General features: G+C 38.9%; 1 protein-coding gene across 1 annotated transcript in view; it reads right to left on the bottom strand.

Annotated features, from left to right (window-relative positions):
- Positions 1-27,452, bottom strand: part of LOC138329787 (PAX-interacting protein 1-like) — a 44,299-nt gene that overhangs the window by 2,176 nt on the left and 14,671 nt on the right. The window contains 17 exon segments of the mRNA XM_069277081.1: positions 827-961; positions 1,862-1,962; positions 2,491-2,659; positions 2,850-2,949; positions 3,277-3,383; positions 3,874-3,917; positions 6,046-6,230; positions 7,786-7,906; positions 11,973-12,146; positions 12,319-12,402; positions 12,680-12,961; positions 20,346-20,439; positions 20,534-20,563; positions 20,565-20,669; positions 20,785-20,880; positions 21,135-21,226; positions 22,333-22,480. Coding sequence (XP_069133182.1) covers positions 827-961; positions 1,862-1,962; positions 2,491-2,659; positions 2,850-2,949; positions 3,277-3,383; positions 3,874-3,917; positions 6,046-6,230; positions 7,786-7,906; positions 11,973-12,146; positions 12,319-12,402; positions 12,680-12,961; positions 20,346-20,439; positions 20,534-20,563; positions 20,565-20,669; positions 20,785-20,880; positions 21,135-21,226; positions 22,333-22,480 — 2,067 coding nt within the window.

Below are 27,452 nucleotides of genomic sequence, written 5' to 3'. Positions count from 1 at the left end.
AATTCACTAAAAGTCTATACAGAAATGATTTATCTCACTACCTCTTTGATTTCAGTAATATTTCTATAAACACCTACTTGTTCGTCCTTCATGAACAGAAATGTCCTAACATTACAGAACCCATCTGTTCCTTCATGAACAGAAATGTCCTAACATTACAGAACCCATCTGTTCGTCCTTCATGGACAGAAATGTCCTAACACTACAGAACCCATCTGTTCGTCCTTCATGGACAGAAATGTCCTAACACTACAGAACCCACCTGTTCGTCCTTCACTGACAGAAATGTCCTAACACTACAGAACCCACCTGTTCGTCCTTCATGAACAGAAATGTCCTAACACTACAGAACCCACCTGTTCGTCCTTCATGAACAGATATGTCCTAACACTACAGAACCCACCAGCTTGTCCTTCATGAATAGAAATGTCCTAACACTACAGAACCCACTTGTTCGTCCTTCATGAACAGAAATGTCCTAACATTACAGAACCCATCTGTTCGTCCTTCATGGACAGAAATGTCCTAACACTACAGAACCCACCTGTTCGTCCTTCACTGACAGAAATGTCCTAACACTACAGAACCCACCTGTTCGTCCTTCATGAACAGAAATGTCCTAACACTACAGAACCCACCTGTTCGTCCTTCATGAACAGAAATGTCCTAACACTACAGAACCCACCTGTTCGTCCTTCATGAACAGAAATGTCCTAAAACTACAGAACCCACCTGTTCGTCCTTCATGGACAGAAATGTCCTAACGCTACAGAACCTACCTGTTCGTCCTTCATGAACAAAAATGTCCTAACACTACAGAACCCACCTGTTCGTCCTTCATGGACAGAAATGTCCTAAGTCCTGGCCGTCTCTTCACCACTTTGCCTCCAGCACTCTCTACAATGTTGATTAGGTCACCGACGGGAGGACTGACACTTGGGGTGATGTAGAATGTTAATCCCTGTTCAAATCAACACAGATAAAGGCCAAGGTTAACACTTGTAATGTGATATTTTATGATATCGTAAAGTTATTAATATGATGAGGTGCTAAACAAACAACTTTCAACACATTGAAGATTTTCTACCAATGCTGTTCAGTTAAAAATAATACAAGTTAAATGCAGTTATTCCGTAACTGTGTAAATGTGTTGTTTTTCCCTGATTTGTAACAGTAATAAAAGGGAATATATTGTAAGTTTCCGTACAAGTAAAAGGAAAATTCTTCTGATGCACCTTTTCTAATTATTTGTCAATATTTCTACTGATGTTTTGTGCTGAAAAGATTACAAAGATAAGCTCTAAAATACCAGGCTCCAATTTCTCAAAACAAAATTGCAGACTTAAGTCAAAACTTAAGTATTTTGCCTTTTGCAACTTATATGAAAACCTTAGATTTTAAGTTCGTTTCGAGAAATCACTGCAAGCAGACATTGAGATTTAATGTGTCCAGACACATCCAGTTGATATATCAGCCTTACAGAATGCCGTACTTATATGCCCAACAACAATGAGGCTAAAAAAAAGGTCTTATACCTAAAAGATCTCGATACCTCAACTTTTTATTCAAAAACAAATATGAAGTTGTTTTATGGACCGCAAGTGCAACGACATCTTTATCCCATGTTTATTCAACCACAATTTAGTTTACAATATTTCTGGTTTTTGCATACTTGCTGATAATGTGTAACTTTAGTGAGTTGGCTCCTAATCTAATAAGACCGTTGGCACTCAGTTATAGGCTGAACAAGAATGTCAAGTCCATCAATAAATCACTTTACGCCAGTGACAAAAGCTACTGATGAGATAAACAGTGAGGTAGTAGAAAGAATATTCAGAATTAAGTGGAGATGAGGCTATACCTGGAACAGTGGTTTGATATGAGCCCGAGCCAGAGATTCCTGTAGACTACACTGCATCTCCTTCTCAGCCTTAACATCCCTCAGTACATAGTTCTTCTCATCTGTAAAACACAGAATTGCTGGTCAGTCAGTTCCTCAATGTAAATATTCCTCACTAATCTTCTAGTTATCACCAGTCCATTAACTCATGTACTATTGCTCATCACAAGTGCTGTGCGCTCTTTAACCCTTGGTGTAATATAGTGTCAACTGTCTTATGTTACACAAGTATAGCAAATCCTGTTTACAAGTTAATTCTGTTGTATTTCATTCTACATAGCAGTAAACATCCTCTCTATTTACTAATTAAGGTATCTAGATTTTGTTAATATAGTTGGACTGGTTGGACCATTTGTAAACTAATTCAAGTATAAATCCTAATGGACCAGCTGATTTTAATACAAGCCTATGTGGACTTTGTCAATTAAGGCTTGTCTGAAAACAATACAAAATCACCAAGTCTGACATTAATTCACAAAAGAACAGCTTGGTCTAACCAGTCAAACCGTATACCATGAAAACAGGCCAGGTCAATGAGCCAACTAAATGTTGTCAAAATTAATCAATACAGAACTGAATTGACAACTTACCCAGGAATCGGTTTTGTTCCAGACTGTCCTCGATCCAGTTCTTTGTGACGACACACTTACATACGTTGATAGCAATGAAGAACTTGAGGGTGCGGGAGAAGGTCGGAGTGACTAGATGTGTACAGTATCGGGGATTCTCTGTTATATTGGCCCCCAGCTGCATCGCACTCTGTTCACAAACACAAAACGTTCTCTTATAATTAATACATCAATGATAACCATCATTAAAGAATACATTTATCATAGTTTATGATCTTTTAGACAGAAAAAAACAGTTCCAACAAAATTTGAATGAGAGAATAATCTAAAATGCAAAAAGCCAGCTTTTTCAGTCTTATTGAGATATAAGTCCTACTTACAGCCTGTAGGCGTTTGGCGATGCCGCGGGGAAACCCAGTAAACATGACGCGGGGTCCAGGTTTCTCCAGTATAACCTGATCATCTGTGTTCAGGTCCATTCTGGAATAAAAATAGCGTACTTAACAGCCTTAAAATATAGATTAAAGTATTCAGGGTATTTTAATGTACACTAACTGTCTTGCCAAAAAATTTCATTATGATCATTGCAAGCACATTTTCACTATCTCAAAACTACCATATTGCCTTATTTTATTCATGACAAAGATATTCTTGGTAGCAAATAATTGTGTTTTGTAATATTTCAATGCATATTTGAAAGATATTGCATTTTAAATGAATTGAAATATTGGATATGTTTTTTTATTGTGCTTTTATGTTTTCCATATAAACAGTATGTAACTTGACACATGGTATTGAGTCACAAACCTGGCTTTTTTAACAGGAGGTTCTGCTGCCTCAGGTTTTGGGACATGGACATTCTCCTGACCAGATGCTGCGGCCGGCCGGGACTTAGGAAGCCCGGGTAAGAATCTCTGTTACAGAAACACAGACATAAATCCAAACAAACTGTGTGAAAATTGTCAACGTTAGTACAGAAAAATTACAACATACATACATATACAGCTGATCAACTTTAAAGAATTTGGTTGTTACTGACCAAACCTTTCACATTATATATATCAAATTAACATAACTATTATAAAGTATTATGGGGTGATCGGGTGTTGTAGTGGTTAAGCCGCTCGCCTTTCACCTAGCCGGCTGGGGTTCGATCCCCGGCACGGACGTGAAAAGGTCAGGGGTCACCTGCCTGATCAAATGGGTTTTCTCCGGCACTCCGGTTTCGTCCCACACTAAGACCCCTTGCGCGCTTACATCCGGGCCATCAAGAGTGATTTGCATAAGTTGTATAACTTGTTTCGTAATTGATGTAAAAGAAATAAAGTTTATATTGTATATAAAGTATTATCACTGTCGAGGTTTAGTCGTTACTTAACTCTACTTAATCTGATGTAGACTTACCTTCCAAACTTCCTTCTGTATCTTTAATGGATTTCTCCATCCGACTGTAAAATGATAAGTGATACAGTATGAAGGAACAATTTCTAGTTGGGCCAACTCTGTTTACAGTATATTTGTAATTTTATTCAATGATTGAAAATTTCAAATTCTTGCTTGGTATTTTTTTTTTATACAAAAATGACTTATTCAGTGCTTTTTAAATTGTCAAGAGAATTAAATTGAAGACAGCGACCTGACCTGTCCAGAATTGGAATCATTTTAGCAATGTCTCCTTTTTAATTGATTTTGAGTTTGAATTAAATTTTGTTATTATGTCAATACATGTACTATCTTACCTAACAAGTGACAAATACAAGTGACCAATACGAATTGTGTATTATCTTACCTAACAACTGACCAATATGACTTGTGAACTATCTTACCTAACAAGTGACCAATACAACAGGTGTACTGTCTTATGCTAGGTTTACACTATGTTCACGGCGACCACGTTAGCCCCGTTTTCCCGAAACGTGGTGCGCCGTGGAATTTTGGCTATTTTTGTCCATGTATTAAAGTTGAGCTAGGTCTTGTGAAGTTTTGCCACAGTCTTTTACGGACTACGTGTTGGACCGTGGATACAGGGGAAAGTGGTGTTCCCGGAGGTTAAAGGTACACTACGGCTTTAGCACGGTCTATCAAGGATAACACTACGTTCTCTCTAGTCCTGTTACGATCTGATGAGGTCCTGCTACGTTAAAACACGTTTTGATCAAGCTCCGATACGTTTTTCACGGTCCGCCAAGGCTTACTAAGGCTGAAAGCCTGATTACGGGCTTTTTTGGAGCAAATGAAACAATATTTATTGACGAAAATGTCATTTCAAACACGTTTAGTTACAAAATGTGTTAAAAGAAATATATAATTATTATAGCCAAGTGTTTCTACGCAATTTTTTTCTGTAATGGATATCATTTAATCTGCCTTTTACAATAATAGGTTTCGTATAATTTGATGGTTTAAATGTGTTTGATAATGACTATTTCTATCTATTAAAACAATAAATTTCAAAAGGTAGCAAAATGCACCAGGCAAGGCAATGATACTCTATCATATATTACTTGCAACGTAAGACCGTAATAGGACGTAACACGCCGTATTACGTCGGGCTTTCAACCGCTACAAGCCGTGATGTGCCTTGACAGAACGCATCAAAACGGCTATCATCCACCTTGGCTTGCCTTCAAAACCTTGACAAACCGGCACAAAACGTGCAGTCAATCTGCATCAACCTTGGCGAAACGTGGAAAAAACGCAACAGAACGTCACAAAACTTGAAATCACCGTGAGATTCCCGGGAAGGTGCTTGCTGCCCGTTCCACCACGGACCGTCTGGAAGTTTTGTTACGGCCTCGTACGCACTGTTACGTTTTGTTACGTCAATGCCGTTTTATTACGTCCTGTGGCGTTCACCATCTGTACCGTGACTGCCGTGACAAAATTTTTGACAGTTTAAAAATCTGGCACGGCATCCATGGTAATCACGACCGCTTACTTTTGTCTATCACGTCCTTCTGCGTTGTCTCACGTTGTCCCGCGGTCACCACGTTTTGTCCACGGTGGTTTGAAACGGGGCTGCCGTGGCCGCCGGGAACATAGTGTAAACCTAGCATTACCTAACAAGTGACCAATATGAGTTGTGTATTATCTTACCTAACAAGCGACCAATTGAGTTGTGTACTATCTTACCTAACAAGTGACCAATATGAGTTGTGTATTATCTTACCTAACAAGTGACCAATACGAGTTGTGTATTATCTTACCTAACAAGCGACCAATACGAGTTGTGTATTATCTTACCTAACAAGCGACCAATACGAGTTGTGTACTATCTTACCTAACAAGCGACCAATACGAGTTGTGTACTATCTTACCTAACAAGTGACCAATATGAGTTGTGTATTATCTTACCTAACAAGTGACCAATATGAGTTGTGTACTATCTTACCTAACAAGCGACCAATATGAGTTGTGTACTATCTTACCTAACAAGTGACCAATATGAGTTGTGTATTATCTTACCTAACAAGTGACCAGTACGGCTTAGTAATTATCTTACTTAACAAGTGACCAACACAACTCATGTACTATCTTACCTACCAAGTGACCAATACGACTCATGTACTATCTTACCTAACAAGTGACCAATACGACTCGTGTCCAGCTGGAACAGATCGCCCTGGACAGTCTGGAGGTAGCGAGGATTGACAGGAAGTTTGAGAGCGTCCAGATTACCAAGGACAAGGTCGCTCAGCCACTGGGCATTGACCACGGGTAAGTGCCATTCCTTAGCTTTTTCATACTTCTCTCCTTCTGGTCTATAGAAAGTAAATGTTTGACAAGGTGAAATATCTGATGCAAAATCAATTTTATTGACTTCATATGTCTATCAAATACTGTAACCAACGTAATTTTGTGGCAACTACATTTCAAACTTTCATATTTTCCTGTCAATTGACTTATTTAAGACAAATAACTTTTTGGGTTAGAATAATTTCACGGTGATTTTTAATTTTTGTGATTACCTTTCACCTGCAAAATACTCAAAAGTTAATCGCACATGCCTGGTAATATTCAAATAATATAATGGGTACTGGGATTCATGTATTTAGTAACAAGAGGCCCATGGGTCTTAACAGTCACCTGACTCATTTAGAATGAAAAACGCCACATAATCACAAATACATTGGCCCTTGAAGTCGGTCAGTGATTTTTTTATTTTTTATTTTTTAATCTATGAAGAGCATTTACTTCCATCAAACCTGTGAACCCAGAAGAAGATTTCTTGAAATCTTAAGTCATTTTGACCCTATTCAGCCGCGCCTCTCTGGATGTTAAAATGCTATATCTCAGGCTTATAATTCTTATCAAGTTTGAATAATTTCCTATGAAATTGAGCAAATGATGTTCAAGAAGGTGTTTTCCCTATATAAACTATAGTAAACTTGACCCCCTCCCCAGGGGGAAACGTTAGACCCCGAAATCATATAATTCATAATTTTTGTAAAGGACTTTAAGACCTTTCTATCTATGAAGAGTATTTGATTCTATCATATCTGTGAGTGGAGAAGACTATTTTCTAAATTTTAGTCAATTTTACTCCTTTTGGCCCCTCCCACAGACCCCCTTGGGGATTGGAGTGGGGACCATATAATTCACAGTTGTGATTGGCCTTATGCCTTAGAGTTTGTGCAAAATTTCATTGAAATTGCTTCAGCAGTTTTGGAGCAGGAGTTGAAAATGTAAATTGTTTACGGACATCCAACGCACGACGCACGACACACGATGACACAATCGATTTCATCAGAATACTGTACAATCTAACCTCTTACATATGAGCACAGAGTTAGAGTGAGTCATCCAGAACTAGAATACTGTACAATCTAACCTCTTACATATGAGCACAGAGTTAGAGTGAGTCATGTAGCCTGTGTATGGAGTACAGAACCAGAATACTGTACAATCTAACCTCTTACATATGAGCACAGAGTTAGAGTGAGTCATGTAGCCTGTGTATGGAGTACAGAACCAGAATACTGTACAATCTAACCTCTTACATATGAGTACAGAGTTAGAGTGAGTCATGTAGCCTGTGTATGGAGTACAGAACCAGAATACTGTACAATCTAACCTCTTACATATGAGTACAGAGTTAGAGTGAGTCATGTAGCCTGTGTATGGAGTACAGAACCAGAATACTGTACAATCTTACCTCTTACATATGAGTACAGAGTTAGAGTGAGTCATGTAGCCTGTGTATGGAGTACAGAACCAGAATACTGTACAATCTAACTTTTACATATGAGTACAGAGTTAGAGTGAGTCATGTAGCCTGTGTATGGAGTACAGAACCAGAATACTGTACAATCTAACCTTTTACATATGAGTACAGAGTTAGAGTGAGTCATGTAGCCTGTGTATGGAGTACAGAACCAGAATACTGTACAATCTAACCTTTTACATATGAGTACAGAGTTAGAGTGAGTCATGTAGCCTGTGTATGGAGTACAGAACCAGAATACTGTACAATCTAACCTTTTACATATGAGTACAGAGTTAGAGTGAGTCATGTAGCCTGTGTATGGAGTACAGAACCAGAATACTGTACAATCTTACCTTTTACATATGAGTACAGAGTTAGAGTGGGTCATGTAGCCTGTGTATGGAGTACAGAACCAGAATACTGTACAATCTTACCTTTTACATATGAGTACAGAGTTAGAGTGGGTCATGTAGCCTGTGTATGGAGTACAGAACCAGAATACTGTACAATCTAACCTTTTACATATGAGTACAGAGTTAGAGTGAGTCATGTAGCCTGTGTATGGAGTACAGAACCAGAATACTGTACAATCTAACCTTTTACATATGAGTACAGAGTTAGAGTGAGTCATGTAGCCTCTGTGTATGGAGTACAGAACCAGAATACTGTACAATCTAACCTTTTACATATGAGTACAGAGTTAGAGTGAGTCATGTAGCCTGTGTACGGAGTACACAGAACCAGAATACTGTACAATCTAACCTTTTACATATGAGTACAGAGTTAGAGTGAGTCATGTAGCCTGTGTATGGAGTACAGAACCAGAATACTGTACAATCTAACCTTTTACATATGAGTACAGAGTTAGAGTGAGTCATGTAGCCTGTGTATGGAGTACAGAACCAGAATACTGTACAATCTAACCTTTTACATATGAGTACAGAGTTAGAGTGAGTCATGTAGCCTGTGTATGGAGTACAGAACCAGAATACTGTACAATCTAACCTTTACATATGAGTACAGAGTTAGAGTGGGTCATGTAGCCTGTGTATGGAGTACAGAACCAGAATACTGTACAATCTAACCTCTTACATATGAGTACAGAGTTAGAGTGGGTCATGTAGCCTGTGTATGGAGTACAGAACCAGAATACTGTACAATCTAACCTCTTACATATGAGTACAGAGTTAGAGTGGGTCATGTAGCCTGTGTATGGAGTACAGAACCAGAATACTGTACAATCTAACCTCTTACATATGAGTACAGAGTTAGAGTGAGTCATGTAGCCTGTGTATGGAGTACAGAACCAGAATACTGTACAATCTAACCTTTTTACATATGAGTACAGAGTTAGAGTGAGTCATGTAGCCTGTGTATGGAGTACAGAACCAGAATACTGTACAATCTTACCTTTTACATATGAGTACAGAGTTAGAGTGAGTCATGTAGCCTGTGTATGGAGTACAGAACCAGAATACTGTACAATCTTACCTTTTACATATGAGTACAGAGTTAGAGTGAGTCATGTAGCCTGTGTATGGAGTACAGAACCAGAATACTGTACAATCTTACCTTTTACATATGAGTACAGAGTTAGAGTGAGTCATGTAGCCTGTGTATGGAGTACAGAACCAGAATACTGTACAATCTTACCTATTTACATGTATGGAGTACAGAACCAGAATACTGTAGAGTACAGAGTAGCTGGAGTCATGTAGCCTTGTGTATGGAGTACACAGAAAACCAGAAATAACTGTACAATCTAACCTTTTACATATGAGTACGAGTTAGAGTGAGTCATGTAGCCTGTGTATGGAGTAAACAGAACAGCAGAATACTGTACAATCTATACCTTTTACATATGAGCACAGAGTTAGAGTTCATGTAGTGAGTCATGTAGCCTGTGTATGGAGTACAGAACCAGAAAACTGTACAATCTAACCTTTTACATATGATGAGTACAGAGTTAGAGTGAGTCATTGTAGCCTGTGTATGGAGTACAGAACCAGAATACTGTACAATCTAACCTTTTACATATGAGTACAGAGTTAGAGTGAGTCCATGTAGGCCTGTGTATGGAGTACAGAACCAGAATACTGTACAATCTAACCTTTTTACATATGAGTACAGAGTTAGAGTGGTGCAGTCATGTAAGCCTGTGTATGGAGTACAGAACGCAGAAATACTGTACACAATCTTACCTTTAACATATGAGCAGCAGAGTTAGAGTGGGTATCATGTAGCCTGTGTATTGAGTACAGAAGCCAGTAATACTGTAAAATCTAACCCTTTTCCATATGATGTACAGACGTTAGAGTGGGTCATGTATCCTGGTGGTATCGGATGTACAGAACCAGAATAGTCCTGTACAAGTCTCAACCTCTTGTAGGCATAGGAGTACAGATTTGAGAGTTGGGTCATCTGTAGCCTGATGTATGGAGAAAAGAACCATGAATACTGTAACAATCTAACCCTACTTACATATGAGCACATTGTTAGAGTGGGTCATGTAGCCTGTGTATGGAGTCTATATAGCAGAACGAGAAATACTGTACAATCTGTACTTTTACATATGAGGTACAGAGTATATAGTGGGAGACATGTTAGCACTGTGTATGGAGTACAGCAACCAGAATTACAGAAGCAATCTCAACATTTTAGCATATGAGTACAGAGTAGTTATAGAGGTGATTCATGGTATCCTCTGTGAAGGAGTACGAGAAGAGCCATAATGAATTGGTATCAAGGTCTTAGCCTTGTTACATATGGAGGTTAGGTGTGTCTAGGAGTATTAGTGAGGGAGTTATCTGGTAGTCATGTACCTGTGGGCACTTAGGTGTATCCTGAACCACAGGCAACTTACTGTACAATCTAATCCTTTTACATGATGATTAAAGATAAAGAGTCTTGTAGTCAATGCTAGTGCCTGTGTAATTATAGCGCCCGATAGCTGAGGTTAAGTGCAGGGTTCGGTGGTTATAGTATTCTCATTCTGCTCGTTCTCCCTCGGAAGTGTTCGATAGCAGCACTATATATGCTACATAAGTTTAACTATATGAGTCTCAAATGACAGAGGTTTAATTAATTCTTTTCCTCTGCTCAACAAATTTCTTTTTCGATAAATCTGTTTCCTCTCATTTTACAATTCAAAATATGTAAAAATGTACATATCACTCATCTATAACACATTTAATTTAAAATATTTGGTTTGGTCCAATTTGAATACTGTACAATGTAACCTTTTACATATGAGTACAATTAAGTGGGTCATTCTGGTAAGTCCTTAAAACTGTAATAATGTACATTCTATGACGAATACAGGTGTGTGTAAGGGTAGCCTGTGTAAAGGTGTGTACAATCTTACTTTTACATATGAGTGAGTGATGAGTTGTGTATGGAGTGAACCAGAATACATGAGGAAACCTTTATATGAGTACTTGATTGGAATGTAAACCACTGGAGTACAAACCAATACTGTAAAAAAAACAAAACACCATTTGTGAGTCAGTAGGTCAGTGCTGATGGAGTAAAACCACTAACTGGTCAGTATCCGTTTGGGATTTGAACTTGAAACCCAGACGTCCTGGTTTGTGGTAACATGCCTCAGGACGTCTATTTAGTTAAATAAGAAACTAATGTAAGGAATAAGCTTTATAAATCAATTTGTTAAAGGTATCTTAATTCTCTGAAACTTTGACACTGACCAATATTAACACAAAGAAACAACTACTATGTCGCTTTCAGTATTGTAAGTCCATAAAATTTGACTGGGGGAAAAAATAACAACCGCCTGTCTATCCATTTCTGTTTTAATACCCTGGACACTTAGTACCAGTATACTGTATCTGTACATACACTTTCTGTACCAGAGTTACACTTTCTCTGTATGGAGTACTTATCTTACCACAGTAAACTTATTGAGTACAGACACTGTACAGAACTTACTGTACCATACTTATCTTACAGTACACTTACTGTACCAGTTACTTATCATGTACCTGTGTATGGAGTACATTTATCTGTCTGTACCTTACATTTTATCTGTACCAGTACACTTAAGTCCATAAAAGTAGCACTTATCTGAGTACTTATCAGTACCAGTATTTATCTGTACCAATACATTTATCTGTACCATACATTTTTCTGTGTTTATCATGTACCAGTACATTTATCTGTACCAGTACACACTTATCTATACCAGTACACTTATCTGTACCAGTACACTTATCTGTACCAGTACACTGGAGTTACAGAACCAGAAATCTGTACCAGTACTTTCTATACCAGTTATCTGTACCAGTTACATTTTCTGTACCAGTACACTTATCTGTACCAGTACATTTATCTGTACCAGTACACTTATCTGTACCAGTACACTTATCTGTACCAGTACACTTATCTGTACCAGTACACTTATCTGTACCAGTACACTTATCTGTACCAGTACATTTATCTGTACCAGTACATTTATCTACCAGTACATTTATCCAGTACAGTTTATCTGTACCAGTACAGTACATTTACACTGTACCAGTACTTATCTGTACAGTACACCAGTACACTTATCTGTACCAGTACACTTATCTTATCTGTACAGTTACACTTATCTTATCTGTGAACCAGATGTTACAGTTTATCTGTACCAGTACACTTATCTGTACCAGTACACTTATCTGTACCAGTACACTTATCTGTACCAGTACACTTATCTGTACCTGTACATTTATCTGTACCAGAACACTTATCTTATCTGTAAGTTATACACTATCTTATATTGAGCCAGTACAACAGTACACTTATCTTATCTGTACCAGTACACTTATCTGTACCAGTACAAGTAATGACCAGTTACATTTATCTGTACCAGTACAAACACTTATCTTATCTGTACCAGTACATATCTGTAACCAGTACACTTATCTGTACCAGTACACTTATCTGTACAGTCTCTTATCTGTACCAGTACCTATCTGTACCAGTACAGTACCAGTACATTATCTGTACCAGTACACTTATCTGTACCAGTACATTTATCTGTACCAGTACACTTATCTGTACCAGTACACTTATCTGTACCAGTACACTTATCTGTACCAGTACACTTATCTGTACCAGTACATTTATCTGTACCAGTACATTTATCTGTACCAGTACACTTATCTGTACCAGTACACTTATCTGTACCAGTACACTTATCTGTACCAGTACACTTATCTGTACCAGTACACTTATCTGTACCAGTACATTTATCTGTACCAGTACACTTATCTGTACCAGTACACTTATCTGTACCAGTACACTTATCTTATCTGTACCAGTACACTTATCTGTACCAGTACATTTATCTGTACCAGAACATTGTATGATCCTCTTCTGTAGTTAAATGATTATCCATGGATGAATCAACCGATGGAACACAGGAGCAATCACTGTAATGACGATAAAAAACATATTATAGATAAATTATTTTTGTGGAAAATGAAACTATCGTGATCTATGAATAATATATAAACATTTTAAAAAGGTTATCAATGCACTGTGCATACATATTTCACATTTCAGGATTGGGAAGGGGTCAATTTAACAGAATGTGTTGATATTTGGCTTTTAAATGTTATATTTTCACATATTGCAAAATATATCATTTTTTTCTGTAATTAATGATACCTTTATTTATGTAAGTTTAAAACTTTTAAACAAGAAGAATATTTTGTTAATGTGCCAATGGCTATTTGTTTGTATTCAAATTAGGTCCCAAATTAGATTGTATTGTGAAGTTATTATACCTTAGTGAGCATATAATTTCCTCCTCTGAGTCTGCATCCTGGAGATCCTGATTTTCTTGTTGATTTTCCAGCAGTTTTATTGAATCAGTAGCATCTGAATCTCCTTGATTTTGTTCACCCGGCTCAAGCAAGTTTTTTAACCTATGGACATATAATACAATAACATCAGAAAACTTTATGGATTACAGTAGCTATTTTAATTACGGTTTCGTGTTTTGCTGCAGTGTAGGATTAATTCGCTTTTACCGGTGAAATTAATAAAACGACAGAACGATTGAGTTTTGATAATAGTGTGTGTATATATATATAACAGGCAACTATTATAAAAATAAACTTTTTTCTAATTTTACTTACGTCAGTTTTCTCCGTTTTTGACGAGGGGAACCTGATGGCCTCGGACTAGTCGATCTGTCTGATGTATCAGCACATTTACCGGGCGAATCAACTATGTGTTTTCCATATCTTAACAAATGATCTTGAATAGTTCGAAAATCGATTGGTTTCTGACATGACCGACAAATTTTACATGGGCATCTTGTTTTTCTTCTCGGCATGTTGTTTACCGCTCAGCTCGCTCGCGGCATGTACGTCTGATCTTCTTCATGCAGACGCTTAAGAATCGTAGCGTAGCAAGCGTTGCCAACAAGCGTCTACTTGACCGAGAAGTTAAGAAATATGGACCAATCACAAGTCCCCATTGTATTCAGCTCAAATTCAGAACCCGCGTGTTTTCAGATGCAGCAAACACACTCATCCGTTAAGATTAGTTTCGACATGCAGAATTAATTATAACACTTTATCGATGATGGATATGTATACGTTATTTACACCAGATGGTCAAAACGCAATGAAAGGTAAGGATTGTGAATTTTACCAATTTTCAGTCAGATTTGTTTTTGTAAATTGTGTAATGTTTGCGCGCCATGAGCATACGACACGACAGGAAACTCGTAATTCAAATTATTATACCATTCTCATTTTGCCACGTAATATCAACTCACTGAAAATAGTTAAAGTTCCGTGTATGTTTATAGAGTAAGATTGGATATGGTACATTAACTACATACGCATTGTATAAAGTTTGTAATTTATTGCAGAGGAAAATTGTTTAATCGATATTGAACCACGTGATTGCGCGATACCAAAGTAACCATATATATTTTTTCAATATTCTAGAAGGTATTTATATGTCGATTGGTATATATTTTATAATATAATGTGTCAACTTTATATTTAGAAATTTTTTAAAATGCTGATGAATTTTTTGGCACCAATCATTGTCATGTGTGCAAAGCGACAAATTTTCCGGACTTTGGCAAGTCTAAAATAGAATTATGCTTGTCTACTGTGTACATGTATTCCCAAAACTTTAGATTTCAAATCAATTTTCCCGAAATCACACTAATAGAGATCTAGAGTAATAAAATAAAGGAAAACATATCATAAATACAGAATCATATTATATTTAATATGTGTAGTAGGACTGGATTGTTTTGTTACATGATATAAAATATTATTCAAATTCATTGAGACACAATATTCAATAGTTAATTTGTTTTATTTAAATTTCCAGAGAATGGTATTTCAATGGATGATTTAACCACATTCACTGAAGGCGACATTCAGGATTTATTCAAAAACTTTTCAGATAGAAGGAAAGCAAGGCAAATTTGTTCACCGACACGTAGCTTTGGGGATCATCAATATCAATATCATGATAAGGATTCCATATCGGACCAAGATACTGAGGAAAGTACGAGTAACTTAAGTTCACAAGATCTTGACCAGACTCCTAAGGCAAAGTATAGTGTTGAAGAAATGCTGAAGAAAAAAACACTGAGAGGGAAAAGTTCTCCAGCACAAAAGTATTTCAGCTGCCTGATACGCGACGCAGCATCTGCAGCAAGAATTTGGAATGATCCCAAACCTATCAATGAAATTCCTGGAAGGAAAAAAGATGTGTTTTTGAACATCTTAAATGAAAATGTGCCAGAACTTCAGGGTTCAAGATCAGAAATATTAGTGAGATTAAAAGAGCACCTTCAAAACAGGAGGAAGTATCTTCTAGACAAGTCTACAGGCAAGAGGAAATGCAAGAAAAAGGATTACCGCCATGCAATTCAGGCTTCAGGTGTCCAGCAGGAAACGAGCACTAGTAGTGTAAATAGTAGTTACACTGGTACATCAAATGACTCTATTAGTACGCAGAGTAAATCTTCTAAGATGGAGAATACAGAATTTAATCCTGGAGATGTTGTGTACTTAAAAGACAAAAGTGGTAATTTGATATTAGGAAGTGGAATTTTGGTTAGCTACGAACCTGTGTTTTCGCAGATTGTTTTGAAGACGAAAAATGAGGATCTGTCCAGTGAACTGGAGCAATGTGAACTTCCAGACATGGAAAAATGTCTTGGGGACATTCCCCCAAAATCCCTGATAACATACTTTTCTAAAAGACTGACCAAAAACAAAAGAGTGCAAAAAGTTGACAACACCGATACTAGTACTTCAAGTGATTCTTCTCTGAAGAAAGGCGAAACTGAACAAGTAAACATGCAGCGTGAACAATCCAAGGAAAAACACCATTCAAAGAAAAGAAAATGTTTGGACTTTTCTGAGACTATTGTAGATTCTCAATCTGAATTGCCTAAGATTACGAAACGGAAGAGGATGATAAATGTGGGTGAGAAAACAGAGATGGAATACCAGTATTCATCGTTTGTTTTTATGGAGTGGGGAGGTGGGGAAGTCTATGCAGGACTACGGAAGAAAACTCCAACACACGAAAATGATAATTAACACTCACGTAAGCCATGTCTGAAATTTAAAAGTGAACATGAAGAAAGTCACAAATACGCGAAAATGTGTTAGAAAACTTGGAGCTGTGTGGAGCTGCATGCAAAATAAATGACAAGGACTGTCAATTAGATGTTGACATGAAATTTTGCATCTTTGAAGAGGAGTTCACAGAAATGATGCAATCAGAATGTCTTCGTCTTGTGATAAACAAGAGGCCCAGAGGGCCTGTATCGCTCACCTGGTTTGTAATGCCAAGTAATGTTCTGAATACAGGTTCATTGTTTCTTTTCTGAAGGAATTTTAATATTAACCTCTAAATCCCCTATTAGGCCCCACCCCTCCTGCCCCCAGGGGGTCAGAGCCAAAATTTATACAAGTTCTGTTCCCCTTCCTCCAAGGATGTTTGTAGCCAAATTTGGTTACAATCCATACAGAACTCTATGACTAGTAGCGATTTAAAGAATTTACCTCTATTTCCCCTATTGGGCCCCCGCCCCTCCTGCCCCCCGGGACCAGAGCCAAAATTTATACAAACTCAGTTCTTATTCTCCCAAGGATATTTCTGGCCAAATTTGGTTACATTCCATGCGGAACTCTGTGACTAGTAGCGATTTAAAGGATTTACCTCTATTTCCCCTATTAGGCTCCGCCCCTCCAGCCCCTGGGGGGCCAGAGCCAAAATTTATACAAGTTCTGTTCCCCTTCCCCCAAGGATGTTTGTGGCCAAATTTGGTACATTCCATTCACAACTCTATGACTAGTAGCGATTTAAAGGATTTACCTCTATTTCCCCTATTGGGCCCCGCCCCTCCTGCCCCTGGGTGATCAGAGCCAAAATTTATACAAGTACTGTTCCCCTTCCCCAAAGGTGTTTGTGTCTGATTTTGGTTACATTCCATGCCAAACTCTAGGACAAGTAGCGATTTAAAGGATTTTACCTCTATTTCCCCTATTGGGCCCCGCCCCTCCTGCCCCGGGGGATCAGAGCCAAAATTTATACAAGTTCTGTTCCCCTCCCCCAAGGATGTTTGTGGCCAAATTTGGTTACATTTCATTCAGAACTCTATGACAAGTAGCGATTTAAAGGATTTACCTCTATTTCCCCTATTGGGCCCCGCCCCTCCTGCCCCGGGGGGGCCAGAGCCAAAATTTTATACAAGTTCTGTTCCCCTTCCCCCAAGGATGTTTGTGGCCAAATTTGGTTCTAATCCATGCAGGACTCTATGGACTAGTAGCGATTTAAAGGATTTACCTCTACTTCCCCTATTGGGCCCCGCCCCTCCTGCCCCTGGGGGATCAGAGCCAAAATTTATACAAGTTCTGTTCCCCTTCCCCCAAGGATGTTTGTGGCCAAATTTGGTTACATTTCATTCAGAACTCTATGACAAGTAGCGATTTAAAGGATTTACCTCTATTTCCCCTATTGGGCCCCGCCCCTCCTGCCCCCGGGGGGCCAGAGCCAAAATTTATACAAGTTCTGTTCCCCCTCCCCCAAGGATGTTTGTGGCCAAATTTGGTTCCAATCCATGCAGAACTCTATGACTAGTAGCGATTAAAGCAGGCCTCAAAGTAGCACTTGGGAATGACTAGCCAAGTGGCGAGTGACCTCTAAATTTTACTCGCCAAATGTTGCCAAGCGAAATTTATAAGTTTCATATATTGATTTGATTTGTTAAGAGCTTTATTTATTAGACACCTTACATTATTGAGCAAGCAGATACAAATATACAAGTATTAAAAACATGAAAAACATAATTTTGTGTTGGTCAAAACTCTTTTTATTCAACAACTGCAATGTCCCACTAAACTGCCTCTGTACTTCAGCTTCCTTTTTGTTTTAAACCATTTTTCAATCTGTTTACATTTCTATATAGGGTAATATAAGTAATTTATATATAGTAATTATTACTAACTCATATCTCGCCGATTAGGGTTATAATATTTGATTTTAAATTGAATAAATTGGGCCTAATACCTCAGGCAGTCATGTACAAGCTTCCAAGAGTCCGCTTTTCGTTGCATATGTCTACCTGCGGCTTGGAATTTAGTTCCAGCTTGGCGATTCTAAACATGTATGCATTGACGAACTTCATGTGCATATCTTGCAATGTTTTTGAATCACATTGTTTGCGTTGTTTGAAAGTTGTGTCCGACTGTACTTTTGTTTGAACTTGAAGGATAACAGTATCATGAATGTCTTACTGTCTTTCTATGCATGTGTCACACAAGCGTCTGTCTCTTTCGTAACAATCAGTAGTTGGACATAAAGTCTGTTTTGCCGGCCATTGATTAATTAATAATCTGTTCACACATCTTTCAAAACATTGTACCTTCGTCATGTCTTAGCCACAACATTCGTTCAGCCATATCGAAGCATTTGCTTCCTGTCAATGTATTGGCTTCAGTCCCTTTTTTCACATGAATCCCGAGTCAAATCTGCCATTGTTCTCTGTTTGTTTTGACTTTTTAAAGCCAAAACAAGTCAAGGGGATTTGCCCCGGCCTTTTTGCCGCCATATTGCTACTGATACCCGAGGTAGGGTCATCAAGACGCTTTACAGCAGGCAGTGATTATGCTTTTAAGCACTTTTCTGACACAGATTAGATCTGTGTTACTACTAAAAGAACCGAACACATAAAATAAATCCGGAAATATTAAGGAATTTTTTACTCGCCGTTTGGCGATATATCGTTATATTTAACTCGCCTTTGGGAATATTTACTTGCATATGCGAGTAAATTTCTCTCAACTTTGAGGCCTGTACAGGGTCATTTACCTCTATTTCCCCTATTGGGCCCCGCCCCTCCTTCCCCTGGGGGATCAGAGCCAAAATTTATACAAGTTCTGTTCCCCTTCCCCCAAGGATGTTTGTGGCTGATTTTGGTTACAATCCATGCCAAACTCTAGGACAAGTAGCGATTTAAAGGATTTACCTCTATTTCCCCTATTGGGCCCCGCCCCTCCTGCCCCTGGGGGGTCAGAGCCAAAATTTATACAAGTTCTGTTCCCCTTCCCCCAAGGATGTTTGTGGCCAAATTTGGTTCCAATCCATGCAGAACTCTATGACTAGTAAGCGATTTAAAGGATTTAACCTCTATTTCCCCTATTGGGCCCCGCCCCTCCTGCCCCTGGGGGATCAGAGCCAAAATTTATACAAGTTCTGTTCCCCTTCCCCCAAGGATGTATGTGGCTGATTTTGGTTACAATCCATGCCAAACTCTAGGACAAGTAGCGATTTAAAGGATTTACCTTTATTTCCCCTAAAGGGCCCCGTCCCTCCTGCCCCCGGGGGGTCAGAGTCAAAACTTATACAAGTTCTGTTCCCCTCCCCCCAAGGATGTTTCTGGCCAAATTTGGTTACAATCCATGCAGAACTCTAGGACAAGTAGCGATTTATAGGAAATGTTGACGGACGGACGACGGACGGACGGACGACGGACGACGGACGACGGACGACGGACGCCGCGCCATGACATAAGCTCACCGGCCCTTCGGGCCAGGTGAGCTAAAAAGGCGAAAGAGATAGAGGTTTTGCCTCACAAATTTAAAATCTGATTTAATTGTCTCTACTGAGTTACAGATATATATATAGTGCATGCATATAGTTCCAAGAGCTAGAGTTGGAAATAAATGTTATATTTTAAAGACAAATAATAACATAAGACTTTTCAATTTGTATTGATTTCTTTATTCTCATGTTAATGGTAATTCAAAAAGTGAAATGTACTGGTAAATGTAGTACAACTTACTTAATACTATAGTCTGTTTCAATATCAATTGCATGATTTGAAATCTATTCTGTATGATTCTGCAGTAATTAAGGACTTTGAATTATGTACAATTCATTAATTTATTATTAATTTGCAATTGATAGGTCTATCCTTTTGTTTACTGAAATTAATGATACCATTACAAAAATAATTTTATGATTTAAAAAAAAAAAGTAATGATCATCTCTGTAATGATATCATTTCTTTCATTACTTTTGTACCCTTTTAATGACATTAATTAAAATTAATCATCATCTTCATTTTTTTAATGAATCTGTACCAGTACACTTATCTGTACCAGTACATTATCTGTACCAGTACACTTATCTGTACCAGTACACCTGTACCAAGTACACTTATCTGTACCAGTACACTTTACCAGTACACTTATCTGTACCAGTACACTTATCTGTACCAGTACACTTATCTGTACCAGTACATTATCTGTACCAGTATATTTATCTGTACCAGTACATCTATAGTAAACTATGAAGCTACATCACCTGGTTACAGCAGGGCTTTACATCGGCGAAGGATTAGCGGGATATGTAGAGCCTGCCACGGGGGCAACATTCTCTTCCTCAGAAGTACATCATTGAGCCAGTAGGCTGTCACCACGCGTCTCTGATCCTTCAGTCCCTGTAACAGTTATACATTATCAGCTTGGATACAAGGTCATCTACAGTTAATCAGTAGGTACAAGGAACACATGTAGGTTTGAATCGTTACTATAATTACAAGAGAGTTTACTAACCAGAGCAAACACATCACTGTGTTGGTTGGCACACAGGATGTGGGTGACACGATTAGAGTAAGCAGGGTCCACTTGTCCTCCATGTTGGCCTATTACCTGTTAAAGGAATAGAAATATGGATCAAGTTTTAAAACCAACCATACCTTGTAGGAGGCAAATTATCTTTATGTGCACATTAGTATTGTAGTGAAAATTTTATAATCAAATAAAATGAATCAATTACACATACTCTATGAAATTGTGAGTTTGCAATTTGTTGATTTTTTCATTTGTTTTTGAGTGAAAATTATGAAATTTTGTACTTAATTAATCAGTATACAAATAAGTATTTTGTAGAGATTCATTTTTACCTTCTTCCAGTTGTCGATCTGATCAGGTCCAACAATCTTTTGGTAGTCCGTGATGTAGAAAATACAACCCAGCAAGCACATGTCAGCAGGCACTACAAGCAAACATGGAGACTGAAAACAAGCTTTCTTGAAGCACAGGTGTCATAATAATTTGGTAATTTAGTCATATGACCATTAACATTTTAAACATGATACAAGGGCCTAACAAGTCAATTTAAGATTTTTACAAATAAACAAGTCAATAAAAGATGAAGGTAACACTAAAGTAATTTTAAATGAAGGTAATCATACTACCTTGGTACCAATTAAATCAGCAACTAATTTTAATAATATCAGAGACAAACTTTATTTGAAGCCTTCTAAGAAGAAAAAACTTCTCAAAACATCTTCAAGCTTAAAGATTGAAGAGCTTTTAGAAGCAGAGGAGCCACAAATTAAGTGTCTAGAGTTATATTCTAAAAGTAGAAGAGGGCAAACCGATCACTAACAGCCTTTTACCTATACACAAGAAGGCATTGAAGTCATTTCAGCTTATTTGATGTTCTTTGACATTGAAATGAAGGTCAAGGTCATTCATTTGAACAAACCTAGTAGCCCTTTATCCCAGCAGAACAGAGCTAATATCAGTTCACTAGGCCCCTAAGGCATTGGCAAGAAGTCATTCAAATACTATAGTCTTCACCCTTGTGACCTTGGATGAAAGTCAAGGTCAATCATTTGTACATACTTTGAAGCCCTTTATCACATCATATTACAGCTGCATTATCATGCCTCTGATTTTTCCTAATGTTTGCATATTTTCAAGATATTATAAACTATGTATCTGTAGTATCCAAATGACTTAATCGGATCACAAAAAGAGACAAGCAATATTATGAATATCCCAATGTGAAACAGGGACCAAACTCCATTACTAAACAGGATGTGATGGACATAAATAACAAATAAACAATAATAAAACTTGGTACTAAAGTCACAGAAATAAGCAATGAATGTTTTTGCACAGAAAGGCACAAAAACTACAAAATTTTTATGAAGAGTTAGGCTCCTAAATTGATGTAATTTTGCAGATAGTAGAACCCAGAAAACAACTCCAGTGATTTTCTGGACAGTAGGTCTCCTCCATTTTTGTGATTTTGTATAAAGTATCAGTCAGGAACCTTAGTGATTGTCTGGAGAGTAGGACTCCAAAACTCACCATTGTCTGTAGGGTCATGACCCCAGTAGGTCGGCATCAACGGCGACTGGGAGGGATGTTGACCTTTCTGTGACCCGGTGGCAGATCCGTACCTTGGAGGAGGCTGGCGGTGGGGTACGTTCATGTTCAAGCCGAGGATCTGATTAATCTGACAAAAAAGAAAGCTCTTTTTACCTTTAATATAATACTGTGTTATGTATACTATTTTTCTAGTAAGCCAACCAGTCATCAACTCTCCATCTCAATAATCTCTTTTAGCTTCACCTCGCAGATAAATACAGTGATTTTGAGCTACCAAAACAACATGGTTGAATTAAGATGTACTATCAATTAGTCCCACCCTACGGTAATTGAGACGTTTTATTTTGACACGATTCTGTAATGTCAGAATCACAGGAAGGTAGAACTAATTGGTGTTAAATCACAGGAAGGTAGAACTAATTGGTGTTAAATCACAGGAAGGTAGAACTAATTGGTGTTAAATCACAGGAAGGTAGAACTAATTGGTGTTAAATCACAGGAAGGTAGAACTAATTGGTGTTAAATCACAGGAAGGTAGAACTAATTGGTGTTAAATCACAGGAAGGTAGAACTAATTGGTGTTAAATCACAGGAAGGTAGAACTAATTGGTGTTAAATCACAGGAAGGTAGAACTAATTGGTGTTAAATCACAGGAAGGTAGAACTAATTGGTGTTAAATCACAGGAAGGTAGAACTAATTGGTGTTAAATCACAGGAAGGTAGAACTAATTGGTGTTAAATCACAGGAAGGTAGAACTAATTGGTGTTTAAATCACAGGGAAGGTAGAAACTAATTGGATGTTAACTCACAGGAAGGTAGGAACTAATTGGTGTTAATATCACAAGGAAGGTCGAACTAATTGGTGTTAATAATCACACTATAATCCATGTCGCTTGTGGTTACTTCACCCCATATTCAAGTATTTGGGAGTGAAAAAGATCAAAAGAACGCCCCGATAAATACAGAGGTGGTCCAAATGTGAAGCCGACAATATTAAATACAAATATACACAAAAATTGTATCGAAAATATATTTAGTTTTTTTTTTTTTCTACAGTAATGAGGTCACAGAGTCCTGGTATTTTGGATAAACTCTCATCACCTTGTTATTTTCTTTTCTGTGTTAAACCTCTTAGCCCTTGCACTAATATGTGGCCGGCTGGGCAAAAAAAAGAGATTCATTTTCCAGCATCATCATTACAGTTTCAAGAATGTCAAGATTGCCTTTACTCTCATATACATAGATAAATAGATACATAGATTTATTCTGGGACAACATACATGTTTACATGTACAGGATTTTTTTTAATCCTATAATAGTCGGCTCTTAGAAATTCACGGATTTATTTTTTCAGTGTATAAATACTTTAGTGGCTGATTTTTCCAATGTGATCGAGTTCATATTCAAATTGCTTAACTGTCTAGACTGAAACACATTTGATGGGAGACTGTTCCAAGTATTCACGACTCTCTGGGTAACGAGTGTTTTCTCACGCACAGCCTTGACTGCTCTTTGTACACTTTCAAATTAAGTCCGCGGGTACTTGATCCCCGGTTGATTGAAAACAATCTGCGTACTTCTTTATCGTATTTTCCAGAAAGTATTTTGTACATTTCAATCATATCCCTCGTGACCGCCTGTATGCTAACGTTGGAAGTTGGAGTTTACGCAAACGTTCTGTATATGGCAAAGTTGAGAGACCTGGCACTTGCTTTGTTGCTCGACGTTGAACGTTTTCTATTGTTGTTACATGCTTTTCCAAATACGGACACCAGGCTTGAACAGCATATTCAATATGAGGCCTAACTAATGCCGTGTATAAAAGTTTAAAACTGTTCTGGTCCATGTAATCCATTGTCCTCCGCAACACTCCCATGATTGAATTTGCTTTGTTGACCTTTTCACATATATGTTTGTCAAAGGTAAGTTTATCATCTATGGTGACACCAATATCCTTCTCCGAGTTCAACAAATTTTAACAAGAGGCCCAGAGGGCCTGTATCGCTCACCTGGTTTGTAATGCCAAGTAATGTTCTGAATATAAATTCATTGTTTCTTTTCTGAAGAAATTTGGATATTTACCTCTAATTCCCCTATTGGGCCCCACTCTTTCTCCTCCAGGGAGGTCAAAGCCAAAATTTATACGAATTCTGTTAACCCCAAGGATATTTCTGGCCAAATTTTGGTTACAATCCATGCAGAACTCTAAGACAAGTAGAATTTTTTAGGATTTACCTCTATTTCCCCTATTGGGCCCCGCCCCTTCCTGCCCCCGGGGGGGTCAATGCCAAAATTTATACAAGTTCTGTTCCCCTTCCCCCAAGGATATTTCTGGCCAAATTTGGTTACAATCCATGCAGAACTCTAGGACAAGTAGCAATTTATAGGATTTACCTCTATTTTCCCCAATTGGGCCCCATCCCTCCTGCCCACGGGGGATCAGAGCCAAAATTTATACAAGTTCTGTTCCCCTTCCCCCAAGGATGTTTTGGCCAAATTTGGTTACAATCCATGCAGAACTCTAGGACAAGTAGCAATTTATAGGATTTACCTCTATTACCCCTATTGGGCCCCGCCCCTCCTGCCCCCAGGGGGTCAGAGCCAAAATTTATACAAGTTCTGTTCCCCTTCCCCCAAGGATGTTTCTGGCCAAATTTGGTTACAATCCATGCAGAACTCTAGGACAAGTAGCGATTTATAGGATTTACCTCTATTACCCCTATTGGGCCCCGCCCCTCCTGCCCCCGGGGGTCAGAGCCAAAATTTATACAAGTTCTGTTCCCTTCCCCCAAGGATGTTTCTGGCCAAATTTGGTTACAATCCATGCAGAACTCTAGGACAAGTAGCATTTTATAGGATTTACCTCTATTACCCCTATTGGGCCCCGCCCCTCCTGCCCCCTGGGGGTCAGAGCCAAAATTTATACAAGTTCTGTTCCCCTTCCCCCAAGGATGTTTGTGGCCAAATTTGGTTACAATCCATGCAGAACTCTAGGACAAGTAGCAATTTATAGGATTTACCTCTATTACCCCTATTGGGCCCCGCCCCTCCTGCCCCCAGGGGGTCAGAGCCAAAATTTATACAAGTTCTGTTCCCCTTCCCCCAAGGATGTTTCTGGCCAAATTTGGTTACAATCCATGCAGAACTCTAGGACAAGTAGCGATTTATAGGATTTACCTCTATTACCCCTATTGGGCCCCGCCCCTCCTGCCCCCGAGGGGTCAGAGCCAAAATTTATACAAGTTCTGTTCCCCTTCCCCCAAGGATGTTTCTGGCCAAATTTGGTTACAATCCATGCAGAACTCTAGGACAAGTAGCGATTTATAGGATTTACCTCTATTACCCCTATTGGGCCCCGCCCCTCCTGCCCCCTGGGGGTCAGAGCCAAAATTTATACAAGTTCTGTTCCCCTTCCCCCAAGGATGTTTCTGGCCAAATTTGGTTACAATCCATGCAGAACTCTAGGACAAGTAGCGATTTATAGGATTTACCTCTATTACCCCTATTGGGCCCCGCCCCTCCTGCCCCAAGGGGGTCAGAGCCAAAATTTATACAAGTTCTGTTCCCCTTCCCCCAAGGATGTTTCTGGCCAAATTTGGTTACAATCCATGCAGAACTCTAGGACAAGTAGCGATTTATAGGATTTACCTCTATTACCCCTATTGGGCCCCGCCCCTCCTGCCCCCAGGGGGTCAGAGCCAAAATTTATACAAGTTCTGTTCCCCTTCCCCCAAGGATGTTTCTGGCCAAATTTGGTTACAATCCATGCAGAACTCTAGGACAAGTAGCGATTTATAGGATTTACCTCTATTACCCCTATTGGGCCCCGCCCCTCCTGCCCCCTGGGGGTCAGAGCCAAAATTTATACAAGTTCTGTTCCCCTTCCCCCAAGGATGTTTCTGGCCAAATTTGGTTACAATCCATGCAGAACTCTAGGACAAGTAGCGATTTATAGGATTTACCTCTATTACCCCTATTGGGCCCGCCGCCCCCTCCTGCCCCCTGGGGGTCAGAGCCAAAATTTATACAAGTTCTGTTCCCCTTCCCCCAAGGATGTTTCTGGCCAAATTTGGTTACAATCCATGCAGAACTCTAGGACAAGTAGCGATTTATAGGATTTACCTCTATTACCCCTATTGGGCCCCGCCCCTCCTGCCCCCGAGGGGTCAGAGCCAAAATTTATACAAGTTCTGTTTCCCCTTCCCCCAAGGATGTTTGTGGCCAAATTTGGTTACAATCCATGCAGAACTCTAGGACAAGTAGCAATTTATAGGATTTACCTCTATTACCCCTATTGGGCCCCGCCCCTCCTGCCCCCAGGGGTCAGAGCCAAAATTTATACAAGTTCTGTTCCTCTTCCCCCAAGGATGTTTCTGGCCAAATTTGGTTACAATCCATGCAGAACTCTAGGACAAGTAGCGATTTATAGGATTTACCTCTATTACCCCTATTGGGCCCCGCCCCTCCTGCCCCCGAGGGGTCAGAGCCAAAATTTATACAAGTTCTGTTCCCCTTCCCCCAAGGATGTTTCTGGCCAAATTTGGTTACAATCCATGCAGAACTCTAGGACAAGTAATGATTTATAGGATTTACCTCTATTACCCCTATTGGGCCCCGCCCCTCCTGCCCCCTGGGGGTCAGAGCCAAAATTTATACAAGTTCTGTTTCCCCTTCCCCCAAGGATGTTTCTGGCCAAATTTGGTAACAATCCATGCAGAACTCTAGGACAAGTAGCGATTTATAGGATTTACCTCTATTACCCCTATTGGGCCCCGCCCCTCCTGCCCCAGGGGGTCAGAGCCAAAATTTATACAAGTTCTGTTCCTCTTCCCCCAAGGATGTTTCTGGCCAAATTTGGTTACAATCCATGCAGAACTCTAGGACAAGTAGCGATTTATAGGATTTACCTCTATTACCCCTATTGGGCCCCCGCCCCTCCTGCCCCCGAGGGGTCAGAGCCAAAATTTATACAAGTTCTGTTCCCCTTCCCCCAAGGATGTTTCTGGCCAAATTTGGTTACAATCCATGCAGAACTCTAGGACAAGTAATGATTTATAGGATTTACCTCTATTACCCCTATTGGGCCCCGCCCCTCCT

This window comes from Argopecten irradians, chromosome 8 (assembly GCF_041381155.1).
Source record: "Argopecten irradians isolate NY chromosome 8, Ai_NY, whole genome shotgun sequence".
NCBI classification, from domain to species: domain Eukaryota; kingdom Metazoa; phylum Mollusca; class Bivalvia; order Pectinida; family Pectinidae; genus Argopecten; species Argopecten irradians.
The sequence above is the reverse complement of the archived record's forward strand: the minus strand, read 5'-3'. Positions and strand labels throughout refer to the sequence as shown.